At 41.6% G+C, this 18,896-nt stretch overlaps 1 protein-coding gene across 1 annotated transcript in view; it reads left to right on the top strand.

The window, feature by feature from the left end:
* Positions 1 to 10,360, top strand: part of HOMER1 (homer scaffold protein 1) — an 84,872-nt gene extending 74,512 nt beyond the window's left edge. The window contains exons 7-9 of the mRNA XM_072358915.1: positions 4,404 to 4,514; positions 5,975 to 6,055; positions 9,352 to 10,360. Of these exons, the coding sequence (XP_072215016.1) occupies positions 4,404 to 4,514; positions 5,975 to 6,055; positions 9,352 to 9,540 (381 nt within the window). The 3' untranslated portion in view covers positions 9,541 to 10,360. The remainder of the gene's footprint in view (positions 1 to 4,403; positions 4,515 to 5,974; positions 6,056 to 9,351) is intronic.
* Positions 10,361 to 18,896: the final 8,536 nt, after the last annotated feature.

Here is an 18,896-nt window from a genome sequence, read left to right on the forward strand (position 1 = left end):
CAATTTAATTGAAACAGTGGGGTTACCATTTTGCTGGTATTTTTTAATGCATTTGAAACAAATGAGCGTACCAATTGATGAGTCCCAAGTGCCCAGAAAATAGACAAATCATATATATTCTATTAATACATATATATTCTATTAATCTGGAATTGTATTCAAATTCATATTGTGCTTGAAAGTCTTGAAAAAAATTAGTAAAGTAGCTCTTGTCCAAGTCATGTTAAATGATGTTAAATATTGACCAAATGTTCAAGAGAGGTGATCTGAGGAGTATTAAAAGGTTAGAAACAACATAGTAAGCTCTGGAAAAGCTAATTTTCATAACTGTTACACTCAAGTTTGCAGAAGGTATGTGGGAAAACAGTAACTTTGCTTTCAGTTTTTGAAATTATGTTTCTAAAAGAGGAGTTTCTGATTTAGAAGAGGCAGTAATTTTCTGCTTAAGGTCTGTTATCCTCACAGTGGGACTAGTTTCCAATTTTAAAGAAATCCAGAGTGGTATTTTAAAAATGCTAGAGAGAGAGAGACTTGTGAAGGGTGGCCATCTTTGTGTGACACTGGGGGATAAGCAAAGGAGAAAAGCTAAACATTTTGATTCAAGTATGTATTTTCCTGTCAGATACACATTTTTACTCCCCTAGACCCATTTCAACTATCCTAAAAAATTTCATATTGCTTTTCTTATTAGCTTTTGTTGGCTAGCACATCCTCTCAGGTCAACCATTCTTCTGTGCCTTTCTCTGTGCGTAATGCTTAAATAGTTATTCTAAGTGGGTTTTTTTGGACCAGTGATCACAAGGAAAAGAAAAAAAAATCAATTTGAAACAGGAAAATGAGCAAGTAAACGTTATCCAGGTTTTTGCCTGGAGCTTTATCTTTTGTTACTTTTGTTTTCAATCACGTATGCTTTGTGTTGCATAGTTTTCCAACCCATCTTACTCTTAAAAGGTCATAAAATGATTTTCTTATGTGAAGACACACTGAGGAAGAGAGCATCATGAAAATATGTGGCATCTTTTCAGATTTGTATAGGAAGAGGCATTTAAATAAGACTGATTAAAGTAACCATGTCTTTTTAATTAATTTTATTTTTTATTTTTATTTATTTATTTATTGTTACTGCTTTTTAAAAAAGCACTGAACAAAACTGTTGAACAATGCATTATTTTCTTGCATAAGCATGAAGAAATCACGGAATTACAGAAATACGTTTTTGCCCAGGGAAAAGCTGGGCTATAGTCCACATCACAACCCCTTTAGTATGGGTAATTAATTGCCCTTCTGGGAGTGCTTGACTGTTGGCAAGATCTGTATAGTGGAACCCACTCACTCAAGCAAAATCAGCTGTATTTGCTTAAATGATTTCAGAATGTCTTGAGTTAGCATTGCCCAGAGCACACTGAGGAGTGTTCATGTGAGCCATGCAGCCATAAATGGTCTCTTCCAGGCAGCATTTCCAGCTAGCAGCAATACAGTTGGTCTCTCAGCCTTTCCTCACAAGGTAGATGCTCAAAGCCCCTCATCACATTTGTATACCTCTTCTGGACTCTTTCTAGAAGTTCCCTACCTTTCTTGAACCGGTGAGCCCAAAACTGGGCACAGTACTCCAGCTGTGGCCTTACCAGGACAAAGAAGGGGGTAAAGACCACTGCCATTGACCTGCTGGCCACACTCTTTTTCATGCATCCCAGGAAACCGTTGCCCTTTATGGCCACGAAGGCCTATTCATTGTCAACCTGTTGTCCACCAGGACACCCAGGTTCTTCTCTGCAGAGCTCCTTTCCAACAGGTCAGCCTCTGACTTGTACCAGTGTATGTGGTTATTCCTCCCAGGGCTTTTCTCCAGACCTCAGATACCCCTCCTGTTCTTTGTGACCTTTCGAAGGCGGTAGAGAGTGGCGTGGCAGACACCTCCACCAGCTCCTTCAGCATTCATGGGTACATTCCATCAGGGCCCATGGACTTATCTGTGTTGAGTTTGTCTAGATGATTGCTGACCAGATCCTCCTTGACCAAAGGGAAGCCTTAATTTCCCCAGACTCCCTATTACTACTGTTTAGTAAGAGCCGGGATACAACTGCTTTATATGATAGACTGGCCTTCTTTGAGGTTACTATATATTGTTCCAGATATTTACAACAGACAGGAGAGGATCTGGAACTGGGTTCCTAAATCAACACTATGAACCCTGGGTTCACAGGGGCTTCCACTATTGGACTGAAGATTTGGTTGAGCAGAAATGGTTGGAAAGGTTCAACAGGTTAAACTTTAGAAGGAGTAGATTAGTTTGGAAGTTGTAGCAAAAGTTTGATATGAACTAGAACTCAACATAAAGCATTAGCTGCAGGATTTATGCTGAGCCTAGAGCAGAAACGCAGGAATGTGTAAAAGTGTGGCAGCTCTACTGAATGGTGAATGGTTCTTGACTGGACAAGACCCTTAGCACCAAACATGACTTCAAAATGTGTCCAGTTCTGAATGAGGGCTTGAATCAAAGGAGCGCCCCTTCCAGCCTAAATTGTTATATGACTTTGTCATTCTTGATGTGTTTGCACAGAATAGTGTAAAACAGCACGTTAGTTCAGATGCTCTTTACATATAGGTTTATCCCAGCCAGTGTATTGCATTCTGGTCATTTGTGTTTGTGTCATTATTGTAGTGAACACTGTAACAGTTGCAACTGGTAGTAGTAAAAAAAAAATCTCTATATATGTATATATACATTTGTGTGTAATTTTAGCAAACAGAGAAAATAATTTAAGTCTGCAGTCATAATGCTCAAGCCACATATAAACCTGAATAAACTGTTGTTACTGATTTGTTATGAGCGCACATATTTCTTCTGGGACAGTTTCAGTAAATGAGATAATTCTTAGTGTATTCATGTTAGGCATGTTGTCAAGCTATCTTCTCTTCCCTAATTTCCCTTATCCCTCCCGAGAATTGCTGTAGTCTAAGTGTCTCAACATCTATAAACCTGATGTGCAAAAATGCCAAATGACAGCTTTCCAGGAGGAGAACCTAGACTAGCCATGACTGTTAAACAGGGAAGGTTCATGCTCTGTGACTCAGAAGGGAAAAGCTGAGAAGGAATTTGTTTTAATTTTTTCTATTTCAATCTTGGCTTTCTCTCAACTTCTCCCTGTACCCTGTAATCTCCATTTAAACCTACAAACAATTCAGAATCTGAAATTACTGGCATGACAGTGGCTTCACTGGCATTGGTGACGAAGGGCACTAATCTCGATTTCTCAAAAATCAGAGCAAGAACTTTGTCCTGAAGTCTACCTGTCCACTGTCTGGGATCTGCTTTTCTTAGGAAGTTAAATTGAGAATTAAAAGTTTTCCTTACCAAACTGGGTAGCGTGGAAACATCCTTTCTTCTAAGAAGTTTTCGAGACAGATTTGTTCTGTAGTTTGATGACGCAACTCTATTCAAGACTAAGATTGACAGGTGGATATATTCTGAAAAAAAAGAAAAAGAAAAAAGAAAAAAGCAGTTGTTTTGTAAATGACATACATTTTTGACAATTTGTTATTTATCAGTGGTGTTTTGGTGCAGATACCCATGTAGACATGTGGTGAGGAAGTTCTCTAATCTGCAGTTTGAGAGGTCTGTAAACAAAGGCTTTCTGTGCAAACTCTGTTTTATGTCTTCGGTGCATTTTTTTCATGTTAATTTTTATGAATGGCAGGATATCTACATCTCTTCAATTAAAGAAGTAAAATGAAAAGGGTATATACCATTGCCAGGTATCTTATCCAAGGGCAGACAGAGAATGCTGCCTGCTAATAAAGAGGAACTGCACCAATCCAAATTGTGCCATTAGCTGTTGGCTTTGTGACTGTGAGATGAGATCTGAATCAAGAGGATGCAAGAAGTTGGCAGCTGTGCATTGGTAGCAGAGTGTCTGCTGTTGCACTTGAAGCAGTGTCAGAAAATGAGGCTGAGAAATGTTAATTGGCTTGCTAGGAAAGGAGGGAACATCGTGGCTTGGTTGATTAAGATGATGAAACATTAAAAATGTCAGATGGAGAGGTAAGTTAAATGGACAGATCTGTGTTTACTCATCTAGACATTACTGTTGCTGAAATAGTAATAAAGCTGCTTCGATAAAATAATTAGTAAGTATTACTTTTAATTAATGTTAAATTAGCCTGCAACATGTTAAATGTATTGTTTCCAAGCTATTGCAGTAAACATGGTAGCCATTTTCTGCAAAAATGTTTTTTGAGAAATTTTATGCAGGCTTCATAAGAATGTCTTTGTTTTCATCACATAAGTCACCCAGAACTAAGAGTGATAATATTTCAAATGCAGCTACTTATGCAAAGAAGTAATGGTACCTTGAAACTGTAGCAATTAATTTTGTATGTGTTGCTACTAATTATTTCAACAGGTGACTGAGCTAGAGTGTGTGAGCAGTCAAGCAAATGCGGTCCACACACATAAAACAGAATTAAACCAGACAATACAGGAGTTAGAATCTACGCTGAAGAAGAAAGAAGAGGTATTTGCTAATGTTTGTTTATTTATTTACTGTTACATCATTTATAAAGATATATTAATCTTGCAGTGATTGGTAAATACTGTTATTTCCTGTACGTGTTAAAAAGTTAAAATAATTGTTTAGCTGATTTGGAAAGATTAATATTTTTTACTATATAACTGCAATTGAATGTAGAGCTGGTCATCTGAAGAACTAAAGAAGTGTATCTTTTTCTTCCTTTGAGGCATTTCTGAGATCTTCCTTTGCAAAAATAAATCTACCTTGTGGCACAAATAGTTTCTTTAGAGCAATTATCATCACACTGATGCTATGAACACTCAGTAAGAAGGAAGATGGTCATAAGAGTGCTTTCTTTTTCTAGAGAGTGGGGTTTGGAGCAAGAAAAAGATCAATACTCTTTTCAGGCCAATCTGTTTTTCAAGCTGTGTTAATATAGCTGACTTTTATGATCCCTATGATCAGACCTTTTCTTCAAATCAAGCCAAATCTCCAGACAGTAACAGGAATGATGTTTCTTGTGCCATCTGCCTTTGTGCTAGACCCATCACCTGAAAAATGGAAGAGATTGGAATAAGACCTATACTGACATGGGTCCTAGAGGAAAGCAGATTTACACTACAGAATGACTGAGAATCAACCCTTTTAGGATAGGAAAAAAGGTGAAAGGAGCCTCATACAATGGCTTGTTTGCCCTGTTCAAGACCAGATTCTCTGAGCCCTCCATGAAAGACAAAGCTTGCACTGGAGTGGGATTTTGGAGACCCAGTGTGACCTGCAGGGTCTTGCCTCTAGCAGAGTTTGGTGCTGTTGTTAGCTCCTTCTGAGGAGGATGCAGGGGAATAAAAAGAATGTCCTCCCAAAATGGAAGAAAACCTTCTTCGGGCTCCCTCATATTTGAGATAAACTTCGTGTTGGTAACATTTCCCATTTTAGTACCCTCTCATGCTCTTTCAAATTATGCTGAGATGCTGAATGCAAAGACCTCTTAGCAAAAGAAAGGCAAGTACAGCCCCTCTGTTTAAATGTATTTGTTAGCTTCAAGTTTCTTACAGAAATCAATGGCCAAAGCAGGCAGGTTTTTTTCTAATACAATAAAATACAGATGAAAATTGGATTTTCCTCATGAAAAAAATGGTTGAATTGTAGTAGAGCATAAAGTATACAATTTTCAACTGCAAGAACCTTTAATATACTAGGAGAGAAATCGTTTCGTCTTTTGAAGCGGAAGAAGTTTGGACTTATGTAACAAAGAAAATAGTATTGTTATTTATTCACAACTGAATTGCCTTTTTAGGATTGTGATTCAGGAATAGTGGGAGCATGGCTTAAGATGGTGGTAGCCAGTTGCCCATTTTGGTACTTTTGCTACGGCTTATTCAAGAGAAGAAGAAGGCATCTTACCTGCACTGAAGCCAGACCATAATAGCATCTTGTTAAAGGAACTGTTTGTTCTTCTTTAGGAAATCGAAAGATTGAAACAAGAAATTGACAATGCCAGAGAGCTCCAGGCACAGAGGGATTCTTTGACCCAGAAGTTACAGGTGAGCTATAGTGTACCGTCTTCATTTAGATAGAAGGGCAAAATGGTCTTCAAGTGAGCAGATTACATCAGCAATTTATGCTGTATTGGTTGAAGCTGCCAGATAACTCTGTACGTGGTGGGTCAGGATGTTCCTTAGGAATTTATTCCACAATTTCCACCTGCAATAAAATATTACTTTTTTCCAGAGGGAACTGACCCAGATTCCATTTAGAACACCGTAAATCTCCACCCAACTCTGGAGCCAGTCTCATTTTCACAGCGGTATCTTGTCATAGTCTTGTGTGCCACTGAATTGTCAGACTGTGTGTCATCACGTTGGGATGAGTCTGTAATCAGCTTCAAAGCCTACTCTGATTAAGGTTAAAATGTTACTGTGAAGTACGGACTTTAAAAACAGAATTTGACATTTTCCTGGAATTACTTAGAATTATTGTGTTTTTACTGTTTTTTTATTGGTTGCCAGATACCTCAGCATCTGGAAGCAGTATGCTCCTCCTTGCTACATCTGTACCTGTGCCTTCCTGTTGCCAGGCTAACCAGCCAGTGTAGACATGCTCCTGTTGGGAGGCCTCCAGATTAAGGGAGACCTGAAGCTGAAATGAATTTGAATTCAGACTTCAGAATTTTGATACAACTGGAAACTCAGGCATTAAATAGTTCCAAATCCAAAGTGCTAAATTTGGCCATCACTGTTCCCTGTACACCTTGACCTAAACCACACGAAACGCAAGCTCCATCAAGCTGTACACAGCTGAATGATGGTTAAACAAGTGTTCTTTGAAATACATTATATGAATTGGAACTCAAATCTCATTTTAACCTACAGAACGAACCACATAAAAACAAAAGTACCAAAAGTACTTTATTCATTTTACCCCGTCTTTTTATTTATTTATTTATTTATTTTTTTATTTAAGTGTGTTATTACAGTGTTTCTTTGAAGGTAGTTTTTAGTACATCTGTCCCACTGTTCCAAAAATTGTTGCTGAGTTTAGACTAAGCATGGGAATTTTCATCTGAAGAGGAACTTATCTGAGAGACTTAAAAAAGAGATAATAATGAAAGTTAGAAATTGTTCTTGTATGTCATAATATCAGTATGAGACCTCATGAAAAGTAGCAGTGAGTTGGGAAGCAGCCCTCCTTAGTAAGTGGAATAAGGACAGACTAGTAAAGGATTAAAAATGTCTCAGAATTAAAGAAGGCTGAGCTTTTATTAAAAATTATAAAATTTGCAGCTTCTTTTTTTTTTGTATATGTATCTTCAGTAAACAAACTGGTATATTTTGTACATGTGTCCATATGTCACTTTGTGGGTGATCAGCTTCTTAAAATGGTTGTACATGGTTCTACTGAAATAAGTTTAAAGCTGTCTTAAGAGATAAAAGTTGATGTTCTTCAGGATCAAGCTTGTTGCTGACCAGCTGACCAGATGCAGCTCTTTTAAAAGGTCTTGAATCTTCGCTCACTGCAGCACTCCCCTTGCTTTGATAGTAACAGCCTTCTCTGAATCCTTCACCCTATGTCTGTGATGTCACAGAAATGGTGTTTTCATCCATAGCCCCAGAGTGACCATCCCACATGTGTTAATGTAGTGGACCTGTTGCCTGTTTTTAGGGTGATTGTCTCTAGGGTCTGTATCCCTTTCTCCTCTGATTTCTGTTTTCCCATCTTGTGCTAAAATATGGATTACGTAACTAATTGGAATGCAGCCTGTATGAAAAGCACTGTCCAAAAAATTACTATTTCAAGATATTTTGCATTTCTGACACACTTGTGTCTGGGAATTAATTAGAAACCAATAATAGGCAAATTGCAGTAGGTAGCAGTGTGCTGTCACTGCGCAGGGTAAATATCAGGGCCCTTTTTAACTAATAATTTCATTAGTTAAGAAATGTGAATGAGTCACGATGAGTGTGACTCTCATGATAAGATATCTTTATTACTGTGCCTGATCCCTAAGTATAGCTGTTGTGTATGGTCGGAATATTCTGATCCTTCTCTGACTTCCCCAAGAGATCCATGCAGTGCAAATAACAAACATGACTTCTTAATATTTTATTTATTTTCTGAAAGGAAATAACATACAAGAAGTTATTACGTCTTCTATTAGAGCATCTAAAAACAAAGTCCAGGGTCGGAATGGATCATCAGTGTCATATTGTCAGATGAGATTAACTGCGTATAAAGGGAAATGATACAACTAAAGGAACAGATGGTACTACATGGATACCTCTCCTTTTCTTCCATTAATAGGGAATGGTTTTGAGGCAAACTGATGTGCAGCAGGAGGCTGCATGCTAGCAGGACATGAATTTTCAATTCAGTATTGTTATAAAAATCACTAACGCTAATCAAGGCTGAAGATGTGTGAGGGTCAAAAATAACAGTTAGGAAGTAGTGTTTTCCAGAGATTAATAATTAATAGAAACTGACTAAGTCAGTTCTGCATGAGCTATGGGTAGGACTGTGTCATCCCAGCAGGGACTTCCCCAGCTCACCCTGGACATGGCTGCTAGGTCTCAGGGTCTCAGGGTGCTGAGCCCCCACAGCACAGCATGGCGTGGTTCTTGCCAGAGCTTGGTCTGCAGGGTTGGGGGCAGGATAACCTGCAGTGGGTGTTGGCTGTGTGACAATCAGCTCCTTTGTTTCTCTCAGCTGTGAGGTAGCTAGTCATTACCTAAGCACACATCTGTTTTCATTTATGTTGTGCCTACAAACAGTCTTTTTCAGTTAGTTTTTTCCTTTAATCCTTTGGCAACTATGTTGATCTGTGTCAAATGGATTAATATAATTATCGTGCTGGCTGCAAGGGCTAATTCCTGTCATTTGTGCTGTTCAAGACCAGTGGCCAAAATTCTGTTGCAGAATCAGAGAATTGCATTGAACAGAAGGGGCCTCTGGAGATCCACCTAGTCCAGTGCCCTGCTACTGCAGGTTCCCTACAGCCAGTTGCACGTGGAGATTTCCAGGAGGGTTTTGAGTATCTGCACAGAGGCTGGGTGAAATGTGTTGGTCTGAAAGCAGCTCTGTGAAAGCTTTGAGGTGCAAAGCTGCTGTAAAGGAAGGAGGTGTTTTAAGAATGTTAGTGTTTGTAAGTACGAATTCAGAATGCGCTGAATAGGGGTAGATGTTGAGTCCTAATAGAAATGTGAGTTCTAGTTTTGGTGCCGTAGAAACTTTAAAGGATTAGAAATGGTTCTGAAAACAAAAGTAGCTCACAGATACCAGGAGGAGGTTTGACTGCTTTCTCTTTGTAGACAACGCATTAACATGTTATGTATTTTCTCTGAAGGAAGTAGAAATTCGAAACAAAGACCTGGAAGGCCAGCTGTCTGACCTAGAGCAACGTCTGGAGAAAAGTCAGAATGAGCAAGAAGCTTTTCGCAATAACTTGAAGACACTTTTAGAAATTCTTGACGGAAAAATATTTGAACTAACAGAATTACGAGATAACTTGGCCAAGCTAATAGAATGCAGCTAAAGAAAATGGGATTTCAGTGCCAATCAGCTTAAAGATGCACTGTCTCTCTTCATAGGACTTTGTTGGGCTCTGCATCAAAGTTGCACAAAATTATAAATGCTCCTCTGAGAGGGTTTGTTTTAAATTTGAGTCATATTTAAATGTAAAATTCAGAACTCGGCTTGTAGCTAGCTGAAGAAAAACAAACAAACAAACAACAAACAACAAAAAACTTGAATTACAAATTACCTCCTTGTACTTTATTGGCCATAGATAACTTGAATGATATTAACAGTAATTGAATGCAATCCTTTTCTAATTATCGGCGATGGAAGAATTACCAGTGTCCCAGATCACATCCCTTTTTCGTGAAAGACACAATATAGGTTATCTCCTGTTTTCTTTGTTTAAGATATTTAATTGCTGTGTTTTGTGCAAGAACTTAGTGATGACAGCCCCGTATTTTGTTGTTCTTAATAATTTCTCAGGATTCTTTGCGCTGTGGAGAAACAGTGCTGTTACCAGTTTATTCTTGCCAGGAGTGAGAGAGATTTGCATCTTTAATTGAAACAAAGTTCCTAATTGCTTGTGTAAAGTTCTTCCTTTTGGGTATTTCAGTTGGTTGATCAGCTGGTTTTTGTTCGTTGGTTTGTTTTTTTAATCTATATATATACTGGGATATACCGTATTTCTTTATGGAGCTTACTCTGGTGTTCTACAATATTGTCCACTGTAAGGTTTACATTATCATATGAATTCCATGTAATTACAGTGAGATACTATCTTCCACTAAACCTGTATGTTGAAGCCAACCAATGATGGCAAGGTGAGTCCCTGAGGGAAAAAAAAAAAAAAAAAAAAGAAAAGAAAAAAAGAAAAAAAAAAAAGAAAAAGAAAAGAAGAAAAATGAGAATTTTAAATGTAAGATTTGACATGCACAGATAAGGAGAAATAGCTGGTCATTTGTTGTCTGGCCTTGCTACATATATAAATACCTATGTTGAATGAACTGTTAGCCTGTGCTGCAGGAGGCTTTTTCAGAATGTCACATGAGCTTCAGATTTTGTGAATAATGGCTTATGGGGAGCAATATTTATTATAGACTGCATTAAGGGCAAGAGCTGTTGCAAGGGACTACTCGGACACTGAACTTGTCCAGCCAAGAAAGCTGTTTCTAAAAGTCTTGCTGTCATAACAAATTGAAATGATGGAGACGTGTTTACTCTTTTATGGGTCTTCATATCACATCCTTACTGAAACAACACCAGGCAGTATTCACAACTGTTAACAAAAAAGCTTAAAAGCAGGAAGCAATTGAACCCAGTTATCCTCAACGAGCAGGTCTTAAAGTTGTTTTGAGAAAATTTTAACAGACTTTTGGCAACCACACATTTCTTTATATAATAGATTTACTTAACAACAACAACAACAAAAACCAACTCTGAAAGGTAAGCCAAGTGTCACGTGTCTTGCATCAAAGTACATTCTTGCCATAAATGAATTGCTTGTAATTTTGAAGAGGGCTTTTTTACAATGTATGAATGAGCGTCAGACTTCAGAGTTGAAAGATGCACTGTTTGCTCCCCAAGTTTATTTGAATGTTAAACATGAAATCTAGCTGCTTATAAATTTGTACAACATAATTTTCTCCACTTACAGACTGCTACTGAAAACTAGAAAAGATAAGTTTGTTTTTGTGTGTACTGTATGTGTATACCATATAATACACACAGGTTCTCATTTATATTAGAAATACGTGCTTTATTTCTAAAATATTGTTTTTTTTCTCTTTACCAGTGATTTATCAGGTGTCCCCTGACTAGTCAGGAAAGTGGTTTAGGCCAAACGCTAAACCATCATGTATTATACTGTATGTAATGTACACAATGTTTAAGTTTTATCCATATTTTTAGGGTATTTTTCTCACCTATTTTATTTATTGATGGGGTGGAGGAGCTTGATTCAGTGTGCTACTGGTTGAAAACTTTGTGATGAGCTACATGTTTTTCTTTCGGTGATCTTAGGCAGTGATGTGTACATCTTCATCAGGTCCACGCGAGCAAATATCACAAGATTTCAATTTAACTGGGGATGTTTGGGCCCGATTTTCCTGTCACGTGTGCTGCTGTAAACCAGATGCGCCCCTGATGTGGTGTCAGCAGCGTTTAGCTGGCATAACATTGGAGGAAATGCAAGGAGAATCTGGCCCGTTAATTATTGCTCAGTGGACATAATAAGGATGAAGAAAGAACAAAAAAAACAACAACAACAAACAAACAACAGTAGAAACTTGATGATGGGATAAATGTAATATTATTTTTAATGATATTATTATTGACATTTTTAAAGATATGATGTCATTTACATGTGGGAAAATAGTGGACAGAAATACTTCCACTTAAATTTTGTGAATATGTGTGGTACATGAGTATTTCTATGTATACGTACACACACATATGTATATAAAGAACATGAAAAAAAAATTTAGATGTGCACATTTTTAATATTTTCCTATTGAAATTAAATTTTAAATTGGAAATTGATATTTGAGAATTTCTTTTCTCATTCAGCAGAATACGCTTCATTTCATTTTTTACGATTACCGAGGGCTGCACCTTTGAATTCCCAAACAGTTGTCAAACGTGAATATGGGATAAGGTGGACTTACGTGCACATATAAATAAACTCTGAATGCTATGAGTATTTTTAATGTTTATTTACAATAGGTGGGCGTTTAGAATTGGAAACTTGCAGTTCATTCATAGGTGGTTATGCCTACTGTAGCCTCTCCAGTTCTGTTCTAAGATAATAGTTCTCCTCTTTGAAACGTGACTTTTCCCAGAGACAGGTGTTACGAACTGTGTCTATCTTTGATGAAACTGTGGGGACGTGTGTACCTGAGAACACTGTTGTGTGCCACAGGTTGAAAAGCGAACATGAGTCTGATACAGGAGAGGCGAGCAGCCACATTGCATAAACTTTGTTAAACAAATGGCAAAGAGCAACAAGAATTACAGTGAAAAAAGAGGAAAAAAACAAACAAAACTGGCAGACATCTAACAAAAGCTGAAGAAAAATCAGAATTTATTTTGAAATACACTTGCTGTTCTCTGGAGAATGTACCTTTACTCTTCGTTTATTTATTTATTTTCCTTATATCTTTTCAAGTATGTGCAAGTGATAGCAGCAGCTACCTTAATCTTTCAGGTGCTACTGGATTTTGCATTAGCGTGTTATGTTGTGAAATCCTGACTCTTGACATAAAAGATTTTTTCTGTAAGTATACTCCCGTCCAGATAGTTGGTTTTTGGAGTGTCTTGTTCATAATCCATATGCCTCAATGATCCAGAAATTGCTTTTTTTTTTTTTTTTTTTTTTTTTTCTATGTGCACAAAGTAAAATGTGTGAATTAATGTCTGTTACAGACTGGGGATTCCTTTTCCTGGTTCATATACCAGGAAAGAGGCAAACAAAATGAACTGATAATGCAGAAATATTGTTATAAAGTCTCTACAAAAAAAAAAGAAAAAAAAAAAAAAACAAAAAACATTTTCAGGTAAAATATAATAAAGGGCTAAAACAGATGTAACACAAATAAGTATCGTTTAATGCTATTGGTGGCATTCTGAGGGTAATTCCTTCAACAAAAACCCTGCAGGAATGAGCAATGCGTCAATTAAAGTGAATGTTTTGGGATGCATCTTGTCAGTTGTGGAAGGTTTCTGTTTTCTGCTCTGTTTTCTGACGGTTAGGGACTAACTCCAGGCTTACCTGCAGTGAGGGGCTGAACCTTACTTTGTTTTATTGCCGTTCACGTTGTGTACCAAAGTGGCTATGAGCAGTGCCCCGTGAGCACCTTGTTCGTTAGGAGCTTAATCACAAAGGCCAAAGGTGAAAATCTTTTGTCAGAAATACGGCACGGGAAGGGAAATGGAAAAATGGCAGAGAGCTGAATTCTCTGCAGAACTCCAGCTGTCAGTAAAGGCGCTTGGTTGATTTGGATGAGGAGAAAACCTTGGATCTTGAGGCCAAATATCAGTAGAGATTAGGTCTGGCTGTTGACAGGGGATTGAAAAAAAAGCATGAAGAAACTGCAGCCAAACGAGTGCAGTCTCCATAGCTGAACGTGCCAGCTGAAGTGCGCGGTGTGACACAGATGTTTGGTCTGGAAATGGACCTGGCTGTGCAAAGCAACGCTCAGACTGTCGTTTACATTCTCTTAACAATGCTGCATACGTGCACTACCTCCGAATGGTGCTAAGCAGAGAACATACCGCAGAGTAACAGGCATCTCCTGAAACCTGTGTTTTCCTTCACGCAGTTAGTTCCTTGGCTTACTCCAGTTGCTCCTGACAAGTGTGATGGATTTCACCTGTTCTGATAAGCATTTGAGAACAAGAAGCAGTGCTGGCTAGCCCCTGGTGTCAGCCCACGGCGGTGCGGTGCCACAGCTCCTGGGTCTCACAGCCTCTCAGGGACTTGCAGATGTCGGTCCTGCCTCTGCAGCTCATCCTAGGACCGAAGAGACCAGTGCAGTTTATTCCCACTTTCTCCCCCTGCCTGCTCTTGCACAAGCTCATATTGGCTGGTCATTGCATCCAGTAGCCCACGGCATTTTCAATGCTGGCTGTTATGCTGACAGGCGTGGGAAGGGGGAGGAATGGTCAAAGATGTTAGAGGTTTGGGGGGGGGGAAATGCATAGGTGTCAGAAGGATTTGCTTACGTGGCACCACTGGCTGTGAGATAGGTGAGAACATCTTGTACAGGAGAGGACAGAGGACGTGAATGATGCTGAGCACATCTGGCTTGCCACAGAACTGCTGCAGGCTCCTCAAAGTCAGCATTAGAGTTCTGCTTTGTAACCAAAGCCAAAATCCCAGCAGTCTGCAGCACCATTCCTGCCATTCTTTAACCTCCACTAGCCCCAAGGTTCGGTATCAGTCATGGCAGTGGTTGAAGGCCCCTCCTGCTTTCCTGCCATCAGCTCAATCCATCTGTGGTGTGCTTCTCTTTCTGTAGCTGTGAGCAGTTCAGGCCCCCACACATCCCTGCTCTGGGAGTCCCCCCTGCTCCCACCCACGTCTCATTGCACTGCGGGCTCCAGCAGTGCCAGGTGCTCATGGTTCCCTTGGGCTGAGAAAAGCCACCTGGAGGTGTTCTTGGAGAAGGCTCGTGTTTCTGTGCAGGGTAACCCAGGAGAGGAGGAGTCCCATCCCAGCAGATCACCAAGACTGTCTCAGACAGCGCACACACCCACCCCAGTGCTAAGGGGAGAGGAGACCCACAGTGACACAGTACATCTATCTACAGTCTGCCTGTGTGGATTCCCCTGAGTTATGTTAAATATGAGAGCAGAGAATTAGGAAGTGGAGTATTTCAGAGAGGGAAAAGAACCCTTAAAGTTCTCCAGCTTTGGATTGTGTTCTTTAAGAGATGATGGGAATTTTCTTTGAGCAGAAAACAAAGGGGAAGTAAAACTGACTTTGTGAAAGAGACGTCAGCCTCTGATCAATAGGTGGAAATGTAAAAGATAAGCTTTCTCTGTATCTGAATGTACTGCTCTTCTGCAGCAGTTGTTTCTCGGGAACACACGGTGATAGGAATGGGAAGCACGGTGTGGATGCAGTGAGGCACAGCGCTCTGCCTTGCAGTGGGTGTGAGTAGGTGGGTGGCAGCATGCAGCTGAGCAGCACGGGTGTCCCGCAGGCACGAGCGGCCCCTGCAGCCTTGGGGGGTGCTTGCTGTCTGCCCACGGTGGTGGTGGTCCCACATACAGCACAGTGGTACCCCTAGGACCAGCAGAACTATTGCTGGTCTGAGACAAGCACCGCTTCCCACCCCCCCACACACCTCTTGGAAAGAGAAAGAGATTATTGAAGGCCATGCAATCAGCCCATTAGTGAGTGCTGTGCATACAGAGACCCATGCCGTCCCTACGTATGGGATGAAATAGCTGTAGGTTTGTCTGACTTGGAATTAGCCATGGGGTGGCCATGGGTTTTGTCAGTCCCTCTTCTGATCTGCTGCACCAGGAGGAGGAAGCAGTGCTTGAGGAACTGCCCTGCTGGAAACAGCTGTGAAATGCTGCTGCTGCTGCTTGCCAAGCTGGCAGCCATGGTGACCGTGTTCCAAGGATCAGCCCCTCACTGCACTGAATGACTTGGCAGATGCAAGGAATTGCAACTTAGAGTATGTCTGTGTGTTTGCAGGATGTTTTTTTTAAGGCAACTCACGGTTTGCTGTGCCAGTGAGGGGCTGAGGGGTTAATGGGAAAAAAACAAAACAGAAAGAACTCCTAGGGAACAGGTAGGTCCCTTCTGCACGCTGAACTCCAAAGGGTGCAGGATTGAAGTTCTGCATTCAGTTTAAACAAGCTGGTACGGACAGTGCCCATGGCCACTTATTCAGGAGCATCCCTGAAACTTGGCAGCCTGCGAGGACTTTCTGAAGGCAGTCGGTGCACCCAGTGCAGGGAGGATCTGCTGGCGACTGGAGCAGTAAACAGGTTCACCCCAAACTGCTGGTAGAGCAGCCTTGACAAATGCTGGTTGGATTTCTGTGCGACATTTCTTACTGCAAACTGAGAACTGAAGGTCTGTTTTTCTGTGAAATGCGAGCAAGTATTGACTTGGGACCACAACTGGCTTTTAGTGTTTTAGATATAAGACAGGATTGTTTACAAATCTGAGCAAAGCATGTCCTGGCAGGCAACCTTCGGCTGCTTTCCCCTGAACATAGCATGAGCAGACACACTGGTCTTTTTAAAGAGACAAAATTTCATATCCTGAACAGAAATTTGCCCAATCAAGCATAACCAGTTTTGCCTTTGGCATCACCCACAACATGCACGTGCTGATTGACTCCACCAGCAATGTGCACCTCGCTTCTCTCGGCCCCATCTGCTGCCACGCGCCCCGGAGGAGGTGGCCAACAGCTCAGCCCAGCAGCGTGAAGGCGAGCAGAGGAGCGGGATGGCGGGCATGCGAGCGGGCTGCTGCGGGCGGGTGAGAAAGGCTGGTTGGTGTGGAGATGGTGGGCGGGACGAGGAGCAGCTGGCTGGCGGTTCTGCTCAGGCGCTGCTGGCCCTCGGCCTCTTGGCACTGTGCGGATTGTTGGGAGTCCGCGACCTCCCAGCAAGAGAAGCCCTCAGGAAACCTTCCACCAGTAGAAGCCCTCAGGCAAACACAGGCGTATGTGCTCCTGTGATGAGGGGGTGGGCTGCGTGGTCTATTTATAATGTCTATTTGAGGCCATTTTCTTTTTTTCCAACACTTCTTTGAAATCCCAGCGCAGCGTGGAGGGGCTCATCAAGCTGTTTTTTGTGGGTCTCCGTCTGCTCCAGATGTCGGTTTGCTCACAGCAAGTGTGTGTGGGGGGGGGTGGGGGTGGGAAAAGAATGGCCATTGCCTCATGGTGCTTCACATTAAGTCAGTTCATACAGCATCCGTTGTGTCTACACTGTGCGGGTAACATGCATGGCAGTTCGAGCATGCGCTGATGACTTTGTACACTCAGAGCTCAGATACATTCCTGCTGGAATTTAATGGGGATTGAAATAAAATATGAAGAAAAAGTGTAGCCAATATAAATGTTTTGTATGAATTGCATGATTCTTCAAGTTTCTTATTCCTGTGAATTTCAAAAAAGCAATATGCAGAGGGATTGTGTTGCAAGTTAGAAAGAAAGATTAAAAAATGAACGAAAGAATAAATGATATTTGAAAGACCGTGGATGTTCTTGGCCTCACACAAGCAATGTAGGACACATGTAGTGAGATGTGCAGAGAAAGCAAGTCCACGTGGTGAGTGGGAAGCAAGCGCAGGCAGTTATCTCAGCGCACACCCCCAGCACACAACGCAGACAGCAATCAGTTACAGTGGGGAGGAAGGGAGAAGGTGTTGGATACAGGGGCTGGAGTGCAATTATTCTGATTGGTGCCAGAGTTTTGACTGATGAAGGAAGAGAGCACCTGTAATGAAGACAGGCAGCAGGTCCGCCTGCCTTTGTCCAGCTACCAAGGCTCAGTGCTGAGGGAGTTGGACTGCCTTCTATTGAGCTGAGGTGGGGGGGTCAAGGTTTACACAAACTCAAGAGACAGACCTGAGTCTTAGAGCAATGGGGAGAAGGGGATGGCACAGCAGCAACAAGGTGGTGGGTCCACAATTCTGCCAGTGGAAAACACGGTGCCTGCAGCCACAGCTGAACCCAGCTGTGCAGATACCATTGTGGGTGATGCCCCTGGAGCATCACCTGCTATTCCCTAGAGCAATGCCTGCAAGTTGCATGGCCTGCGGGATTCGAGTTTTACAGAGAACACTTACAGTTAGGTTAATTACGCTGCTCTATCTTGACAGATAAAAATGCATCACAAACGATCACAGCATTAGCCCCAGATGGGCTCTCTGTGCTGTACGTGGTCTGCTCACTGTCGCCTCCCTCCTGCAGCAGGAAGGAAAAACCTGCAAAGCAGGAGGCAGCAGCAAGGACTGCTGAGAAAAGCTTGGCAAAAAAACAACACCCAAACAACAGAGCTCTGGCAAACTTGCTCCATGTTTTTAAGTCTCTCCCTCCCCACAGCCCCTCTGCTGAGCGCTGACTGCTGGAGTAGGAATAAGCCTCAGACATCCATGACCCCTGTGTGACAGGGGCTGTTTGTTAAGCGTGAGGTGGAACAGGGCCCAGTGCTGTTTATTTACAACATACGTTTCTGTCTGACACATAAGATGAAAAAAGAAAAAAAAGAGGCAGTTCTGCCCATCTCCCATCTGCCCTGTGTGCTGTGCAGTCATTTGGGCCTCACTGGGTACTGCTGCTGTGGAAGCGCATCCAGAACCACTCACTGATTTGCAGATCTGATGCACACACTAGACCAACTTCCAGCCCACAGGAATATGAGTGACTGAAAAGCAGGCTCTTACCTGCTCCCTCCGATACCAAAGCAGGCACTGATGGAAACAACCACCCCCAAGCATCTCTGCGCTCTGCTGCAGAGCAGGACGCAGGTTGGAACAGACCACTGCGATCATCTCACCCAGCCACCCACCTACCACACCTACTGCCCACTAACCCACACCCCTAAGTACTACTTCCACACCACACCACTTTCTGAGAAGAAATCCTTCCAAATAACCAGCCTGAACCTGCCCTGCTGTGATGTGAGGCCATTCAAACCACATCTTGCCGGCACCCAAAAGAGCAAGGAGTGAAGCCAGATGTTTCCAGCCCTGCTGTCTCTCATCACCACCGCCACCCCCCTCACCTTTTAACAGGTAGCACAGCTGGAGGCTGCTCTGCCCCCAGGCGATGGCTGCTGTGCTCCGAGGGGCAGGAGAACCACAAGGGATCTGAGCAATCTGCGTTCCCGAGTTTAAACATC

Source organism: Excalfactoria chinensis, chromosome Z, assembly GCF_039878825.1.
Source record: "Excalfactoria chinensis isolate bCotChi1 chromosome Z, bCotChi1.hap2, whole genome shotgun sequence".
Taxonomy (NCBI): Eukaryota; Metazoa; Chordata; class Aves; order Galliformes; family Phasianidae; genus Excalfactoria; species Excalfactoria chinensis.